The sequence below is a fragment of the Herpailurus yagouaroundi genome, unplaced genomic scaffold (assembly GCF_014898765.1).
Source record: "Herpailurus yagouaroundi ecotype Mexico unplaced genomic scaffold, PumYag 189, whole genome shotgun sequence".
Classification (NCBI taxonomy): domain Eukaryota; kingdom Metazoa; phylum Chordata; class Mammalia; order Carnivora; family Felidae; genus Herpailurus; species Herpailurus yagouaroundi.
Window position 1 is genome coordinate 17,627,493 of NW_024412420.1, and position 14,667 is coordinate 17,642,159.

General features: G+C 54.3%; 1 protein-coding gene across 2 annotated transcripts; it reads left to right on the forward strand.

The window, feature by feature from the left end:
* The first annotated feature begins 6,478 nt into the window (after window positions 1-6,478).
* On the forward strand, window positions 6,479-13,609 carry GRN (granulin precursor). Of its 2 annotated transcripts, none has more exons than XM_040497784.1 (13): window positions 6,479-6,601; window positions 9,542-9,686; window positions 9,811-9,936; window positions 10,045-10,129; window positions 10,616-10,728; window positions 10,825-10,960; window positions 11,063-11,175; window positions 11,387-11,510; window positions 11,791-11,888; window positions 11,979-12,224; window positions 12,473-12,706; window positions 12,797-13,027; window positions 13,124-13,609. In XM_040497784.1, the coding sequence occupies exons 2-13, from the start codon at window positions 9,549-9,551 to the stop codon at window positions 13,259-13,261; spliced, it is 1,782 nt and encodes a 593-aa protein (XP_040353718.1). In that variant the 5' UTR covers window positions 6,479-6,601; window positions 9,542-9,548; the 3' UTR covers window positions 13,262-13,609. The 2 variants fall into 2 exon arrangements, with proteins under 2 accessions (XP_040353718.1, XP_040353719.1); XM_040497785.1 differs by having other exon boundaries at window positions 6,480-6,601; window positions 11,081-11,175.
* The last annotated feature ends 1,058 nt before the right edge of the window (window positions 13,610-14,667 follow it).

The window sequence follows — 14,667 nt, forward strand, 5'->3', positions numbered from 1 at the left end:
CTCTCTCTCTCTGTCTCAAAATAAACTAACATTTAAAAAAAAAGAAATGCAAGGGAAACTCACAGAAGAAACTTAAAGGGTTTGAAAGTGGATGTCTGGGGCAGGAAAAGAAACAGGACAAGAGGACCGTTTTGTGCTACCATTTGGTTAACATTTATATACATGTTACTTTTTGCTAAAAATAATAATTGATTTGGGGCGCCTGGCTGGTTCAGTCGGTGGAGCGTGCAACTCTTGACTTTGGGGTCATGAGTTCGAGCTCAAAGTTGGATGTAGAGATTACTTTAAAAACATAGTAACTGATTAAAACACAGCAACAAAGAAAGTGACCTGCCCACTGGCACTGGGCAAGTTACAGCCTACGCCTATGCTGGGACAGGAACCCGTGTCTCCTGATTTCCTCCAGTAGCTCTGTTGCCAAACATCCTGCCACAGCCTCTGGCCTGGCCACTGACCCGGTCCCAGGTCCCCTCCCCCACACTATCCAGAAGCCTGCAGGGCCTAGCAGAGTTCCATAGGCTCACCAGTCAGGTGCCTGATGATGAGGGCAGGCGCCAACAACTGCTCACCCCAAGGTGACTCAGGCAGGAAGGGGAAGGAGTAGGTGTGAGGGAGGAGAGGCTGTTTCTGTGCTCTCACTCCCCAAACTTAATCTTCAGGGCTGCCAGATCTGGCAAATAAAAATGTAAGATGCCCAGTTAAACTTGAATTTCAGACACACAGTGATTATTTTTTTTAAGTGTAAGTATGACTCAAATATTGCATGAGATGTACTTATACTAGAAAAAATTTCTGGGTCACCTGGGTGGCTCAGTCGGTGAAGTGTCCGACTTCGGCTCAGGTCGTGATCTCGTGGGCTGCAAGTTCAAGCCCCGGGTTGGGCTCTGTGCTGACAGCTTGGAGCCTGGAGCCTGTTTCAGAGTCTGTGTCTCCTTCTCTCTCTGCCCCTCCCTCACTCACACTCGGTCTCTCTCTCTCTCAAAAACAAATAAACATAAAAAAATTTTTTTTTTAATTTTTTTCTTTTTTTAAAGTTTATTTTTGCAGAGAGAGTGAGAGAGAGAGAGCATGAGGGGGGAGGGCCAGGGAGAGAGGGAGACACAGAATCTGAAACAGGCTTCAGGCTCTGAGCTGTCAGCACAGAGCCCGACGCGGGGCTCGAACTCACGGACAGCGAGATCGTGACCCGAGCCGAAGTCGGACGCTCAACCGATTGAGCCACCCAGGTGCCCCTAAAAAAAAAATGTTTTTTAATAAAAAATTTTCATTTCTACTCTGAGATTCGAATTTAATTGGGAATCTTATGTTTTATGTGGCAACTCAAGAGCTTGGGGGTGAAAGGCCCCATCCCTGGGGCCCTTGTGGCTCTTCTGTGGGGGCAGAACAGTAACTCTAAATGAAGAAAATCCTGCAGGGTGATTGGAAGAATCAGGGAGAGACTGAGAGAACTGGAAGGAAGGAAAGAGAGGGAAGCCGCCCAGTCCTTTATCCAGACCATTGCCTCTGAAAACAGCCATGGGCCTGGCCTGGAGGAACCTCTTCACCAGGGAGATACATCCAGGGACCTCTCCATGCCAGACTTCTCAGTGGAACCTCCTGTCACCTTCGGTGCCTCAACACTAGCACCTGAGGTCATCCAGCTGGGGCTGTAGTAAGAATAGAAACAGACCATATTTATAGAACATATCTATAACTTCTTAAACAAGAGGAAAGGGGAAAGGCAGAAGCCACACAGGAAAAGACCGATCACTAGATTTCCGATGACATAACAAAGACACAACTTGTGACCACAAAAGAACACATAAACCGGGGTGCCTGGGTGTCTCAGTCAGTTAAATGTTCGACTTCAGCTCAGATCACGATCTCACAGTCCGTGAGTTCAAGGCCCACTTCGGGCTTTCTACTGTCAGCGCAGAGCTCACTTCGGATCCTCTGTCGCCGCCCCCTCTTCCCTTCCCCTGCTCTCTCTCTCTCTCTCTCTCTCTCTCTCAAAAATAAACAAACATTAGAAAAAAAACCACAAACAAGGATAAAAGACAAATGACGGATTGAGAGTAGATATCTGCAACATATAAAATATCCAGAATACATAAAGAGCTCCCACAGTTCAACAGGAAAAAGACAAACACTGAAGAAAAATAAAGAATAATGTGATGGTTAGTTTTATGTGTCAACTTGGTGGATGTTTTGGGGTGGGATTCACATTGAAATTGATAGATTTTGGCTAAAGCCAGTTGCCCTCCATAATGTGAGTGGGCCTCATCCAATCAGTTGAGGGCCTGAATGGAACACAAAAAACCGTCCTTTCCAAACAAGGAGAAATTCTCCAGTGCTGGCCCACACTTCAGATTTTGGACTTTTCGCTTCCATAATCACGTGAGTCAATTCTATATAAATTTATATTAAATCTCTTTCTATATACACATCAATCGGTTCTGTTTCTCTGGAGAACCTAATACAAATAAGAACAGGCAATTCACAGAAGAAATACATATGCAGAATAAATGAAAAAAATGCTCAGCTTCCCTAGAGATCAAGAAAATGCAGATAAAACAACCATGGAATATCTTTTGTCATTAGATTGGCAAAACATCTTTTTTTTAACGTTTATTTATTTACTTTGAGAGAGAGAGAGAGAGAGAGAGAGAGAGAGCAAGCAGTGGAGGGGCAGAGAGACAGGGAGACAGAGAATCCCAAGCCGGCTCTGCACTGTCAGCACAGAGCCCAATGCTGGGCTCAAGCTCACAAACCGTGAATGAGATCATGACCTGAGCCAAAATCAAGGGTCAGATGCTTAGCTGACTGAGCCACCCAGGTGCCTGGCAAAACATCTTTTAAACTGGCATATTCAGGGGCGCCTGGGTGGCTCAGTCGGTTAAGCGTCCGACTTCAGCTCAGGTCACGATCTCGCGGTCCGTGAGTTCGAGCCCCGCGTCGGGCTCTGGGCTGATGGCCCGGAGCCTGGAGCCTGTGTCCGATTCTGTGTCTCCCTCTCTCTCTGCCCCTCCCCCGTTTATGCTCTGTCTCTCTCTGTCTCAAAAATAAATAAACGTTAAAAAAAATTTAAACTGGCATATTCAATGTTGGTGAGTATCTGAAAAATAAGTTCCCTCAAATAGTGTGACTGGGAGTGTAAACGGGAAAAGAATTAAAGCAATCTGGCAGCAACATTTCAAATGTGCACATCCTTTACCTAGCAATATTACTTTTAGGGATTCAACCTCCATTTGAGCACTCGGAAACATGTTCACACATATTTATTGCATAATTATTTGTAACTGCAAAAAAATGGAAACACACAAAGGTCCCTTAAATGAGACTGGTTAAATGAGACTGTATGTAGCATCTACAGTGGGAACGTAAAGCCATCCCATGTTCATGAATAGGAAGACTTAGTAAATATTATGTTGGCAATGCAGCCCAAATTGACCTATAGATTCAGTGCATTGCCTATCAAAATCTCAGCTGTCAGAACAGAAACAGATTCTAAAATTCACATAGAAATTTGAGGGACCCAGAATAGCCAAAACAATTTTGAAAGAGAAGTTGGAAGACCCCCGCTTCTTCCAATTTCAAAACTTGCTACAAAACTGTAGTAATCAAGACAATGTGTATTGGCATGAGGTCAGATGTATAGATCAATGGAATAGAATTGAGAGTCCACAAATAAACCCTCACATTTACAGCCAATTGATTTAAAAAAAATTTTTTTTAAGTTTATTTATTTTTGAGACAGAGAGAGACAGAGCATGAACAGGGAAGGGTCAGAGAGAGAGGGAGACACAGAATCGGAAGCAGGCTCCAGGCTCCGAGCCATCAGCCCAGAGCCCGACGTGGGGCTCGAACTCACGGACCGCGAGATCGTGACCTGAGCTGAAGTCGGACGCTTAACCGACTGAGCCACCCAGGCGCCCCTCAATTGATTTTCTCAAAATTAAAAATCACAAAGTCTGGCCAAAGGGGCCTGGGAGGGCTCAGGGAATGGGACAAATGGGGATGGACCCTTTGATGTCATATCTCTTTGTGACTCTGGAAGTTTCTTTTCAGTTGCTTCTTTTCAGTCTTCCCTGTTCAAAAAATGATGCACCCTCCTTAAAAGCAAAAAGCAGAGGGAGAGAGATTCCTAAATTGGAGGGCTTAAAGACACTGGAGTATTTCTTGAAGAATGTGAAAGATGTTCTGCAGTTTTGGGGGGAACTGTACCCTATCCACTGAAGTGGAATTTCACTGCACCCATTTTAACAAGTAAATGCATTTTGCTTATAGTAAATATATTTCACATTTCTTTGCCATAGTAATCAAAATAACTGCATGTGATTCAGATTTTTCTAAAGCTTGGACTCATACGTTGATTATTAATTACCTTGTCCTTTGAGAGTGATACCCACAGGGCGCACCGACTTATCCAGGACCGTTTGCCCCTACACCCAGTGTCTCCAGGATGTTAAGCTTCTAAGTCCTTCAGTCTGTCTTTTGCATTTTGTTTCTGTTGAATGCTTTTAATCCGTGCTCAACTCCAAGTGACTCCTTCTAGAAACTTCCGTGCACACATCCCCTGGCATTTCTATCATCTACTGTTTCTGGGAAGTCGGGTAACATGTATTAAAAATATATGAGATAAGTGGGGCACCTGGCTGGCTTAGTTGGTAGAGCATGAAACTCTTGATCTTAGGGTGCTGTAGAGCCCCACGTATGTGTGCGTGTATGTGTGTGTGTATGTGTATGTGTATGTGCATATATGTATACATATACATATATAAAATAAGACAAAAGAAGCTGTGTGAAGGAAACTTTGAGCTCTTTCATGGAGACGGTTTATGATCCTTTTGAGACGGTTTCTCAACCTCAACACTACTAATATTTCAGGCAGAATAATCTTTGTGATGGGTGTCGTCCTTTGCATTAGAAGATGTTTAGCAGCATCCCTGGCCTCCGCCTACCAGATGCCAGGAGCACCTCCCCCTTGTTGTAACAACCCAGAATATCTCCGCACACTGCCAAATGTCCCTGGTGTGCAAATCGCTCCTTTAAGGATATTTTTCGTGAGACTCGTTTCAATCACTCTATTTTTTTTTCCTCCCGCGTTTGTTTTTTACATGGTTCTGTGCAGTTGTGATTAAGACGCTCATTGATTGAGTAGCCTAACATTTCATGAAAAGTGTGCGTGCACGCGCTTTGTTAATGGAAGCGTGAGCTATACTCCTTTGCCTCAGGATATACAGGGAGGAAACTGCACAAAAGCCAGAGCAGGCAAAGAGTAGTCTTGATTCTCAGCAGGAGCCTCCATCGTTCCCCAGACCTCTAGCCCCAGGCTGAGCACCGCTGCTACACAATCCCTCCACCCTGCCACTCCCCCACGGCAGACTGCCACCACCCCTAAGTTGGGCTGTTTGTCCCCTCTCCCTGCCTCGCACTCAGCTCAAGCTGTTTACCCTGCAGTGCCCCACTCTGTATAACCAAACATGGCCCTTCCTCCCAGGCCTGGAACGAGGCTTTCTCTGGGCCTCTCCTCTCCCCTGGTGCATGTATCAACCGCCTCGGCCTGAGCCGCGTCCTTTGGCACTGGGCGCCTGGCTTTTTTTGCTGGCTAATCTGTTCCGTGTGGTCCACTTCTCTCCTCACGGGCCATGTCAGTTCCTGGAAGGCAGGGCTGACCCAAACAAGGAATCCATTTCTACTATGCCCCCACCCCCAGCCCAGCCTTGTGCCAGGCACCCAACAGCTCCTCGAGCCCACAACGTTGAACTTGGCATTTAATCCCTGCCCAAGGCTGCTCTTCCCATCTGGTTTCCTAAAGCTCTCCCCCCACCCCCACCCCCGCACCCCTGTCTAGGCACTTCTCCAACCCCTCCCCACCTGCCAGTTAAAATCCTCCCAGATTCAGCTCAAAAAGGTGCCCTTAAGGTGGAATTAAATATTTTCCTCCCTGCCGAGACCCAGCCTATCACCTCTTCCCTACACACATCTGTAACACCTGGCACACGACTTTGCATTTTACGTTAGATCTAACGTGAGCCTGTCTCACCTTCTCCACCCACTCACACCCCGCTGCCAGCGCCCTAAGGAAGGGGACTGAGAGCTGTTTATCCTTGCCCTCCCAACTCTCTTTCAACTCCTTTGGGGCCTGGCTGCCCAGCATTTAATGAGTTTGTTGAACAGAATAGAAACAGGTGCACGAACGTCCCTAATCCAGAAGCTGACATCCCGTAAACGTCCTTGAACGCACTGTGTAAGGGGTAGCTCCCTTGTTGGTCAATGTCTTCAGACAGGCACTGTCCCACCTTGGGGCAAACTCTACCAGGCGCCCGCAACCCTGCCGAGCCGGGCCCGGACGTCACATGATTGTCCAATCACATGATCCCGCAAAAAAGTGGGGGAGGGTGGGAAGAGAGACGTAGGGAGGGGGGAAAGAGAATTGAGTAAGAAAGCAGCACAGCTTTCCAGGCTGGCCCCGCCTCTACATCGACCAATAGCCAGTAGAAGCCCGACATTCAGGACACCTGGCCAATGGAAATTGAGGTGGGCGGGCCATCGCGCTGCCAGGCCCAAGTCCGGGAGCTTCCCGGCCGCGGCTACCCAGAGAGCGCGGAGCGAGTCGCAGGTAAGGAGGGCGGCCGCGCAGATCTCTCGCTTGCTTCTTCCCAGGGGTTCGGCCAAGCGGACGAGAGGCTTGGGATTCCTCCAGAGTTTCAGCCGGGAGGCAAGAGAAGACTGGCTTAGAGAAACTCCTTTGGGGATTTCCGATGCACTGGAGACAGTTTTAGGGGGTGGGAGTAAGCAGTGACTGCAGTGACCCACGTGAGAATGGGGCTCTCTCCCTCTCCAGCATCCTCGGGAGCTGCAGCCCTTTCCCCCAAAGCTGGGGCCACTCTATTCTTGAGCCGGCTCCGGCCGCGTCCCGGTGCTGGTGGTGGTGTTGGTGGGTGGCCCCTGGGCGCCTGGGAATGAGAGAGGCGTCGGCCCCTGGTCCGGGAGCTCAGAGAGCTGCGAGTGGGCTGGAGACCCTGGTTCCTTCAAAGATAGCATGGACTTGGGAATGGTGACTGAACCCCTGGGCTGTGTCTGACTCTCCCTTACTTCCTCTGGAGCGGGGTGGAACCAGCTAACTTCCGCCTCTCTCGGCCACTTTTCCTGCTCGCTCGCAGTTGGGTTCCCTCACCTTTTGGGAATCTCTCTCCTGACGCTCGGAGTTGGGGGCTGCCACCTAGTGGAAGATGGCAGAGCTGGGGGTTTGAAGAGGCAGGCTCCTGTCCTCCCTCTCTACTGTGGGCTGGGGGTGAGAGAGGCTGCCATTCAGAACCCTACTGAGACGAGTTAGGCCCCTTCTTCCCCCATCCCTGATCCTGAGTGTGTACGCGCGTCTGTACATTTGTATTCACTAGAAGCATTCGCTATATTCCCTAACCTTAGGATACCAAGGACGGAAAGTATGTGTAAATAAATCACTAGGGTGTTCAATGGTCTGAGATCTGTGCAGACAGCACCCCTTTTGGCTTAAGCCAGGGTAGTGGGACGGCCTATGAGAGGTTGAGGTTGGACTCCCAGGAAGCAGGTGGGACCAGCTATGGATGCCTTGCCTGGGAGCTGTGGGTGTTGCTGAGAGGGTGAAAGGGGCCAAGGTCCAGGATCAGCCAGACAATGGCCTCCTGGAAATGGTCTTTGAACTGGGAATGGGGCACCGAGGAAAGCCAGGTGAGGGAGAGAGGGTGCCAGTGACTGGGCGAGTGTAAGTCCTTGCCACCCATAGCGTGCAATGTCCACTCACAGACTCATGGGGAAGCTGAGGCCCAAAGGCAGGAAGCTACTTTTGAGGCTCTCACAATCAGTGGTGGCAATTCTAGGACTAGCACTCAAGTGCAGTACCCAGGCAGCCCCTGCACTTGTCGTTTCTGTTTTGTCTTGTCCTCCTGCTCAGAAAATGCTTGTCTCCCTCCTCTGCTTGGACCCCAGGCCTCTAGTCTCCTGGGATTGGGGGTGGGGGTGGGGGTGGGGGTCCATTCCTGGGCACTGTCCATGGTGCCACTTTGTGAAACAAACCCAGGTCCAGTATGCTTTGGAGCCATCAAAGCCTGTCATCTCCATGACTTGATATATGACATGGGCATGTTACTAAACATTTCTGAGCCTCAGTTTCCTCCTTTGAAAAGTAAAGGAAATAATTACTACTTTGGATGGTTGTTTCAAAGAAGAAAGAAAATAATATAGTGTAACTGGTGCACGAGAGGGTCAACAAACATTACTGTTTTTGCTCCTCTAGGCTGGGTAACATCTCTTGGGCCCATCCCATTGACCTAGCAGGGCTGGCTGAGCTTGGGGAAAAGTCATTAAGGAAGTGAAAGGCCCCACAGAGATCGATGATCATTTTTTTCCACTGTTGCAGCTGGGTGGGCACATGGGGTCCTCTCCACAAACTGCTGAGTTTCGGCTTTGGGGTAGGGGGAGAGGCAGGGGTTGGAAGTGGTATGTTTGAGGAGCCTGAAAGGGTCCAGTGGTGTTGTGTGGTCCCTTAGAACACAGGTGTCTCAAAGGCTGGCCCAGTCTGTGCATCCCCTTCCCTGGGTGGGGTGGAGACAGTCAGTGGGCAGGTGTGGCCTCTGGGGAAGGCAGCTCAGATTACACTGGCTACCACACTTCCCGTTTCACAACTTTCTCAACTCATTGGTTTCCCATATCATCATGTGACCCTCCTCCCTTGCCCCCAACAGGCCTTGGCAGGTGTGACCACAGCATCAGACAAGGAGGCATCTGGAGGGTCTGGCTGGGGAAGTGGAACCCTTGCTTTTCTTCAAGGGGGGACTCCCTCTTTGCTCCCCAGCTCAGTCTTCCCATGACTACCGACACCTCCTCACCCCCTGGAGGTGACCCATGCCCCTACAGATCAGATCCCCAAATTTTCCTTTCATATGCCTACATCTTTTTTTTTCCCTAAGACTTTATTTATTTATTTTTTTATGTAATCTCTACAGCCAACATGGGGCTCGAACCTGCATCTCTGAGATCAAGAGTCGTATGCCTTACCGACTAAGCCCCCACACACCTACATCTTTACACACTTACCCACAGAGACTGAGGCATCTGGCCACGTTTGGGGGACACGGGTTTTGTTTTTTTAATGTTTTTATTTTTGAGAGAGACAGAGTGTGAGTGGGGGAGGGGCGGAGAGAGAGGGAGACACAGAATCCAAAGCAGGCTCCAGGCTCTGAGCTGTCAGCACGGAGCCCGACGCAGGGCTCGAGCTCACAAATCGCAATGTCATGACCTGAGCCAAAGTCGGACACTCAACTGACTGAGCCACCCGGGTGCCCCAGGGGACACAGGCTGACACATGTACCTGCATCAGTATTCATGCTCATCGCTGTACGTGTGCTGGTGCACGTGTGACACATACGCAGGACACATATAGGGCGCACATCTTTTTTCCCTCCTGGACAAGGAATTGTTGGAGAAGCTCAGGCAGTATCTGGCCTGGGCTGGACTGGCCCCAGAATCGAGGGTCACCTGGGCTCAAGCCAGTTGCCAGATGCCTCTTGGTATTTTGCAGGCAGACCATGTGGACTTTGGTGAGCTGGGTGGCCTTAGTGGCAGGGCTGGTAGCTGGAACACAGTGCCCAGATGGTCAGTTCTGCCCTGTGGCCTGCTGCCTGGACCCAGGAGGAGTCGGCTATAGCTGCTGCAGTCCTGTTCTGGTGAGTGCCCTTCTGCCCAGGTGAGAGCTGGCAGGCTGGGATTTCCCAAAGGGTCATCTTAGCTTGGCTAGAGGAGGCGGCCGAGCTTGGGTCCTTCAGTTTATCTCCTCCTCTCACTTTCCAGGGCAAGGGGCCCACAGCGCTGAGCAGGCATCTGGGCAGACCCTGCCAGGTAGATGCCCATTGCTCTCCTGGCTACTCCTGCCTCCTCACCATCTCGGGGACCTCCAGCTGCTGCCCATTCCCAGAGGTGAGGGTGCTATTAGCCCAAAAGAGGGGCTCAAGTCTGCATACAGACGTTTCCTCCACTCACCCCAGGTAAAAAGTCCTCGCCAATGCAGGCATCTCTGTCCCACAGGCTGTGTCGTGCGGTGACGGCCGCCACTGCTGCCCACGGGGCTACCACTGCAGCGCTGACGGGCAGTCCTGCTTCCGAAGACCAGGTGCGGCAGGGGTGGAGGTGGAGGGTGGGCAGATGGGTGGTCTGTGGAGGCTGGACTGCCCAGGAACCCAGCCATCTGGGTGACCTGATTCCTGACCTTGTGCCCTCATTCCTGTGGCATCTGTACTAAGCAACGCCTTTGCTCTGGACAGAAGGGCACACTAGGCTAGGAAGGGGCAGGAGACAATGCCAGCCTCCAGGCCCAGGGCCAGGCATTGTGAGGGTGGAGAGACGCCAAGCTGGGCTGGTTTAAGGCCAATGCAGGCAGTGGATGCCCCTGCCCTGTGCCGTGTTGCTGAGGCAATGAGTGGCTTGTGAGGAGAGTGGGTTAGGAGTGCCTGGGAGAACACCCAGCCCCAGTGTCGGCCCCCTAGTCCCCACCCCCCACCCCCAAGCCCGCAGGCCCTGGTGCCAGCCACTCCTTCAGTGATGGGATAATGGCTTCCACTGACTGGGTTGGCGGAATCCTGGGTCATCCTGTCCACAGATACCAACCCCTTGGGTGCCATCCAGTGCCCTGATGGCCGGTTCGAATGCCCCAACTCCTCCACGTGCTGCACTATGCTAGATGGCTCCTGGGGATGCTGCCCCATGCCCCAGGTACAGGCTTGGGAAGATGGGGGGCGGTGGGGAGCAGTAGGGGCAGAGCAGGGGACTGGAGGGAGCCAAGACAAAATCAGAACCATCTCTTGTCAGGCTTCTTGCTGCGAAGACAAGGTGCACTGCTGTCCCCATGGTACCTCTTGTGACCTGGCTCATGCCCGCTGCCTCACGGCCACAGGGACCCACCCCCTGGCAAAGAAGATTCCTGCACAGAGGAGTAACCGGGCAGGTTAGGGGATGGGAGAGCATCGGGTTGGGGGTTGGAAGCGGGGCAAGGCCTCATCTGGCTCCCAGCTGGGGAGAAGTTCCCCACCGCCTTGGCTGCCCACAGGCCTCTCTCCCCTTTCAGTGGTCCTGTGCCCCGATGCACAGTCCCAGTGCCCTGATGGTTCTACCTGCTGTGAGCTGCCTCGTGGGAAGTATGGCTGCTGCCCAATACCTAATGTGAGTGAGGGGCTGTGTGCCCACAGCCACCTGGCCTGGACACCTAAGCACTCCAGGGGGTGGGGCCGGCCGGCAGGCTGTTGGGAGCCTGGCCACTCAGGACGCATGCCACCCCCTAGTGGGAGACTGAGGCAGCGTCCGCTGTCTCCTGGCTGCTCCCCGAGCTGACGGAGACTCCACGTCACAAAGACCTTCTCCCACCCCCACCCAGGCTGTCTGCTGCTCGGACCACCTGCACTGTTGTCCCCAGGACACTGTGTGTGACTTGGTCCAGAGCAAGTGCCTCTCCAAGGAGAACGCTACAGACCTCCTCACCAAGCTGCCGGCGCACGCAGGTACCAGAGTCTGGCCACAGACCCCATTCCGCCTGCACCATGCGCAGGAGCTCTCCACCAAATTGTTCCAGCAACAGATACGGGGGTGGGGGGGCTGATGCCCACAGGGCAGGTACAGGCCTCTTCCTCCACACTGGCTATTGCCTTAGGATCACTGCTGTGATCCTAAATGTACTCCCCATCCTCGGCATCTGGTTCTAGCTACGGAGCCAGCAAAGGGTTGGGTACCCCAAGGGTTCCCAGTGCCACTGCTAACCTGTTCTCCTGGCATTCGTCACAGTGCAGGAGGTGAAGTGTGACATGGAGGTGAGCTGCCCAGACGGCTACACCTGCTGCCGCCTACAGTCGGGGGCCTGGGGCTGCTGCCCTTTTGCCCAGGTACCCGGGAGTAGTGGGTGGGCTGGACTGAGCAGAAGGTGGCAGCCAGCTAGGCCCCGGTGCCCACCGTCCCCTGTCCATCTGCCCTAGGCTGTGTGCTGTGAGGACCACGTACACTGCTGCCCGGCTGGCTTCAAATGTGACACAGCAAAGGGTACCTGTGAACAGGGGGCCCAGCAGGTGCCCTGGATGATGCAGGCCCTAGCCCGCCTCCGCCTGCCGAAACCCCAAGCCGTGGAGAACGATGTCCCTTGTGATAACATCACTAGCTGTCCCTCCTTCAATACCTGCTGTCGACTCACGTCTGGGGAGTGGGGCTGCTGTCCTGCCCCAGAGGTGTGTGGGTAGGGGGATAGCTTGGGGTGCGGGGGGGACAGTGTCTTGGCCTGGGCGGGTAGACTCCTGTTGGCTTTGTTCTTCTGTCGCCTGTCTGGCCCGCAGGTGGCACACCAGCTCTCTGAGACTGTGTCCCAGCCGGAGGAGCTGGGAGTAGGAGAGGGAGTCCGGGTAGGCAGGGGGCTTCCCGTCCCACATAGGAGCTTCCTAGACCATCCTTATCTGCCACTCCCCTTACCCCCCTACAGGCTGTCTGCTGCTCAGACCACCAGCACTGCTGCCCCCATGGCTACACGTGCTTGGCTGGGGGGCAGTGTCAGAGGGGGAACAAGGTGGTGACTGGATTGGAGAAGATGCCTGCCCGCCGGGCTTCCCTGCCTCACCGCAGAGACATGGGCTGTGACCAGCACACCAGCTGCCCAGTGGGGCAGACCTGCTGCCCAAGCTTGCGTGGGGGCTGGGCCTGCTGCCAGTTGCCTCACGTGAGTGCCCTCCCGCCTGCCTCGGACAGGGGAGCGGAGCCCTCCTGGGGAGAGGGGGGAGAGCCTTTAACGCCACTCTGTCCCTCCCAGGCCGTGTGCTGTGAGGACCGCCAGCACTGCTGTCCGGCTGGGTACACCTGCAACGTGAAGGCCCGATCCTGTGAGAAGGAGGCAGAGTCTGCCCACCTTGCTGCCCGCCTGGCCCGTGGCCCTCACGTGGGTGTGGGGGACGTGGAATGTGGGGCCCGGCACTTTTGCCACAATAACCAGACCTGCTGCCGAGAGAGCCGAGGGGGCTGGGCTTGCTGTCCCTATCGCCAGGTCAGTGCCAGCCCCCTCCTGCCCCCACGGGGCTGGGTATCCACGGGAGCTGGGTCCTGCTGTGTCCAGGTCTGACTCCCCCCTCTGGCCGTCCAGGGAATCTGTTGTGCAGATCAGCGTCACTGCTGCCCTGCTGGCTTCCGATGTGGGGCCAAGGGAATCAAGTGTCTGCGCAGGAAGAGCCTGAGCTGGGACATGCCCTTGAAGGACCCAGCCCCGAGACAGCTGCTGTGAGGAGAGACTGAGGACTGAAGACACTCTGCAGCCCTCGGGACCCTGCTCAGAGAGTACCCACTGCTCAGGCCTCCCCAGCACCTCTCCCCCACCAGATTCTCCCGATTCCCCGATTCTGAGTCCCCCGCCCATCATGGGAGGTGGGGCCTCAATCTAAGGCCTTCCCTGTCTCGGGGAGGGCTGTGGCGAAAGCCATGTTACAAGCTGCCATCCCCTCCCCCAGTTTCCATGAACCCTGTGGCCAGGTGCTCTTCCCTATCCACAGGTGTGTGTTTGTGTGTATGTGTGTCTGTGTGTGTGTGTGTGTACGTGTGCGCGCGCTGCAGTAAAGTTTGTACACTTTCTTAATAGTGTCTGATTTTGGCCACCCTGCCTGCCCCACCATGAGCAAGGGCCCCCATCCCCTGTCCACATTCCCCAACCCCACAGAAAGACCCACACGGAGTTAATCTCACCAGTTTTATATTTGCCGTTACCCACAGCAATCCCATCACATTATCCCCTAGTCCCCAGAGCCGCCCCCGCCACCAGCCCTGTGACCTCGTAGCCCAGAGGTGAGCTAGTCAGCAAGCAGCATCCCCTCCCCTCCCTGGGGTCCACAGAGAAGGCCCCCTCCCTTCCCAGCCCTCACACTAGCTGCTGAGGCCGGTTGCCCCTCCTGCTTTCCCACAATAGATCTTTCTATGTACAGCCACGTTTATACAGGCACTGCTTCCCCCCACCCAGCCCTCCTTCCCCAGCACCTCCCAATGGGAGTCTGGACCCCTCCCACCTCCCGGTCGGAGGTCGACACGGGTCCCTCCCGAAACATTACCCAGTACATACCACTGGACAGCTCCGCAGGCCCCCCGGGCACCTCTCCAGGAGGGGGACTGAAGACTAAGAGCGCGGGCCCCCGCGGGCCCCGGGGGCACGCACCCTGGGGGCGGGCCCGGGTGGAAGGGGCGGGGGCGGAGGCGGGGCCGGCCCGGGCGGAGCCGCTACTTGACGTTGAACACCATAAGCGGCCGCTCCTCCCGGCGCTGCCAAGGGCTCTTCTTGTCGCCCGCCTCGTCGCCCACCTCCGCCCCCAGCTCGTCCTCCGGGCTGGTGAGCGAGTCGCGCCGCAGCTCGCTGGCGCTGCTGCGGGAACTGTCCCCGCGGCTGCGGCCCCGACCCCGGGGTACCGTGGCCGCCCGGCCCTCGGGCGCCGCCACTTCGTCCAGCAGCGGCGTCAGCGAGTTGTCCTCGGGGGAGCAGAGGCCCGTGCGGCTCTCGCTGCTGCTCGGCTCCGTGTCCTCGCTGAGCGCCAGGCGCGGGGGCGCGGGAGGCGGCGGCGGCGGCGGCGGGGGTGGCGGCGGGGCGGCGGACGGGGTCCCCCTTGGCCGCGCCGGGAGGAGCGGCCGCTTATGGTGTTCAACGTCAAG

Excerpts from the sequence above, each read along its gene's own strand:
- GRN (XM_040497784.1), top strand. The coding sequence starts at position 9,549 with ATGTGGACTTTGGTGAGCTGGGTGGCCTTAGTGGCAGGGCTGGTAGCT. Across the intron at positions 10,130-10,615 it reads GTCCTGCTTCCGAAGACCAG|ATACCAACCCCTTGGGTGCC; the intron begins GTGCGGCAGGGG and ends TCCTGTCCACAG. Across the intron at positions 10,961-11,062 it reads ACAGAGGAGTAACCGGGCAG|GCCTCTCTCCCCTTTCAGTG; the intron begins GTTAGGGGATGG and ends GGCTGCCCACAG.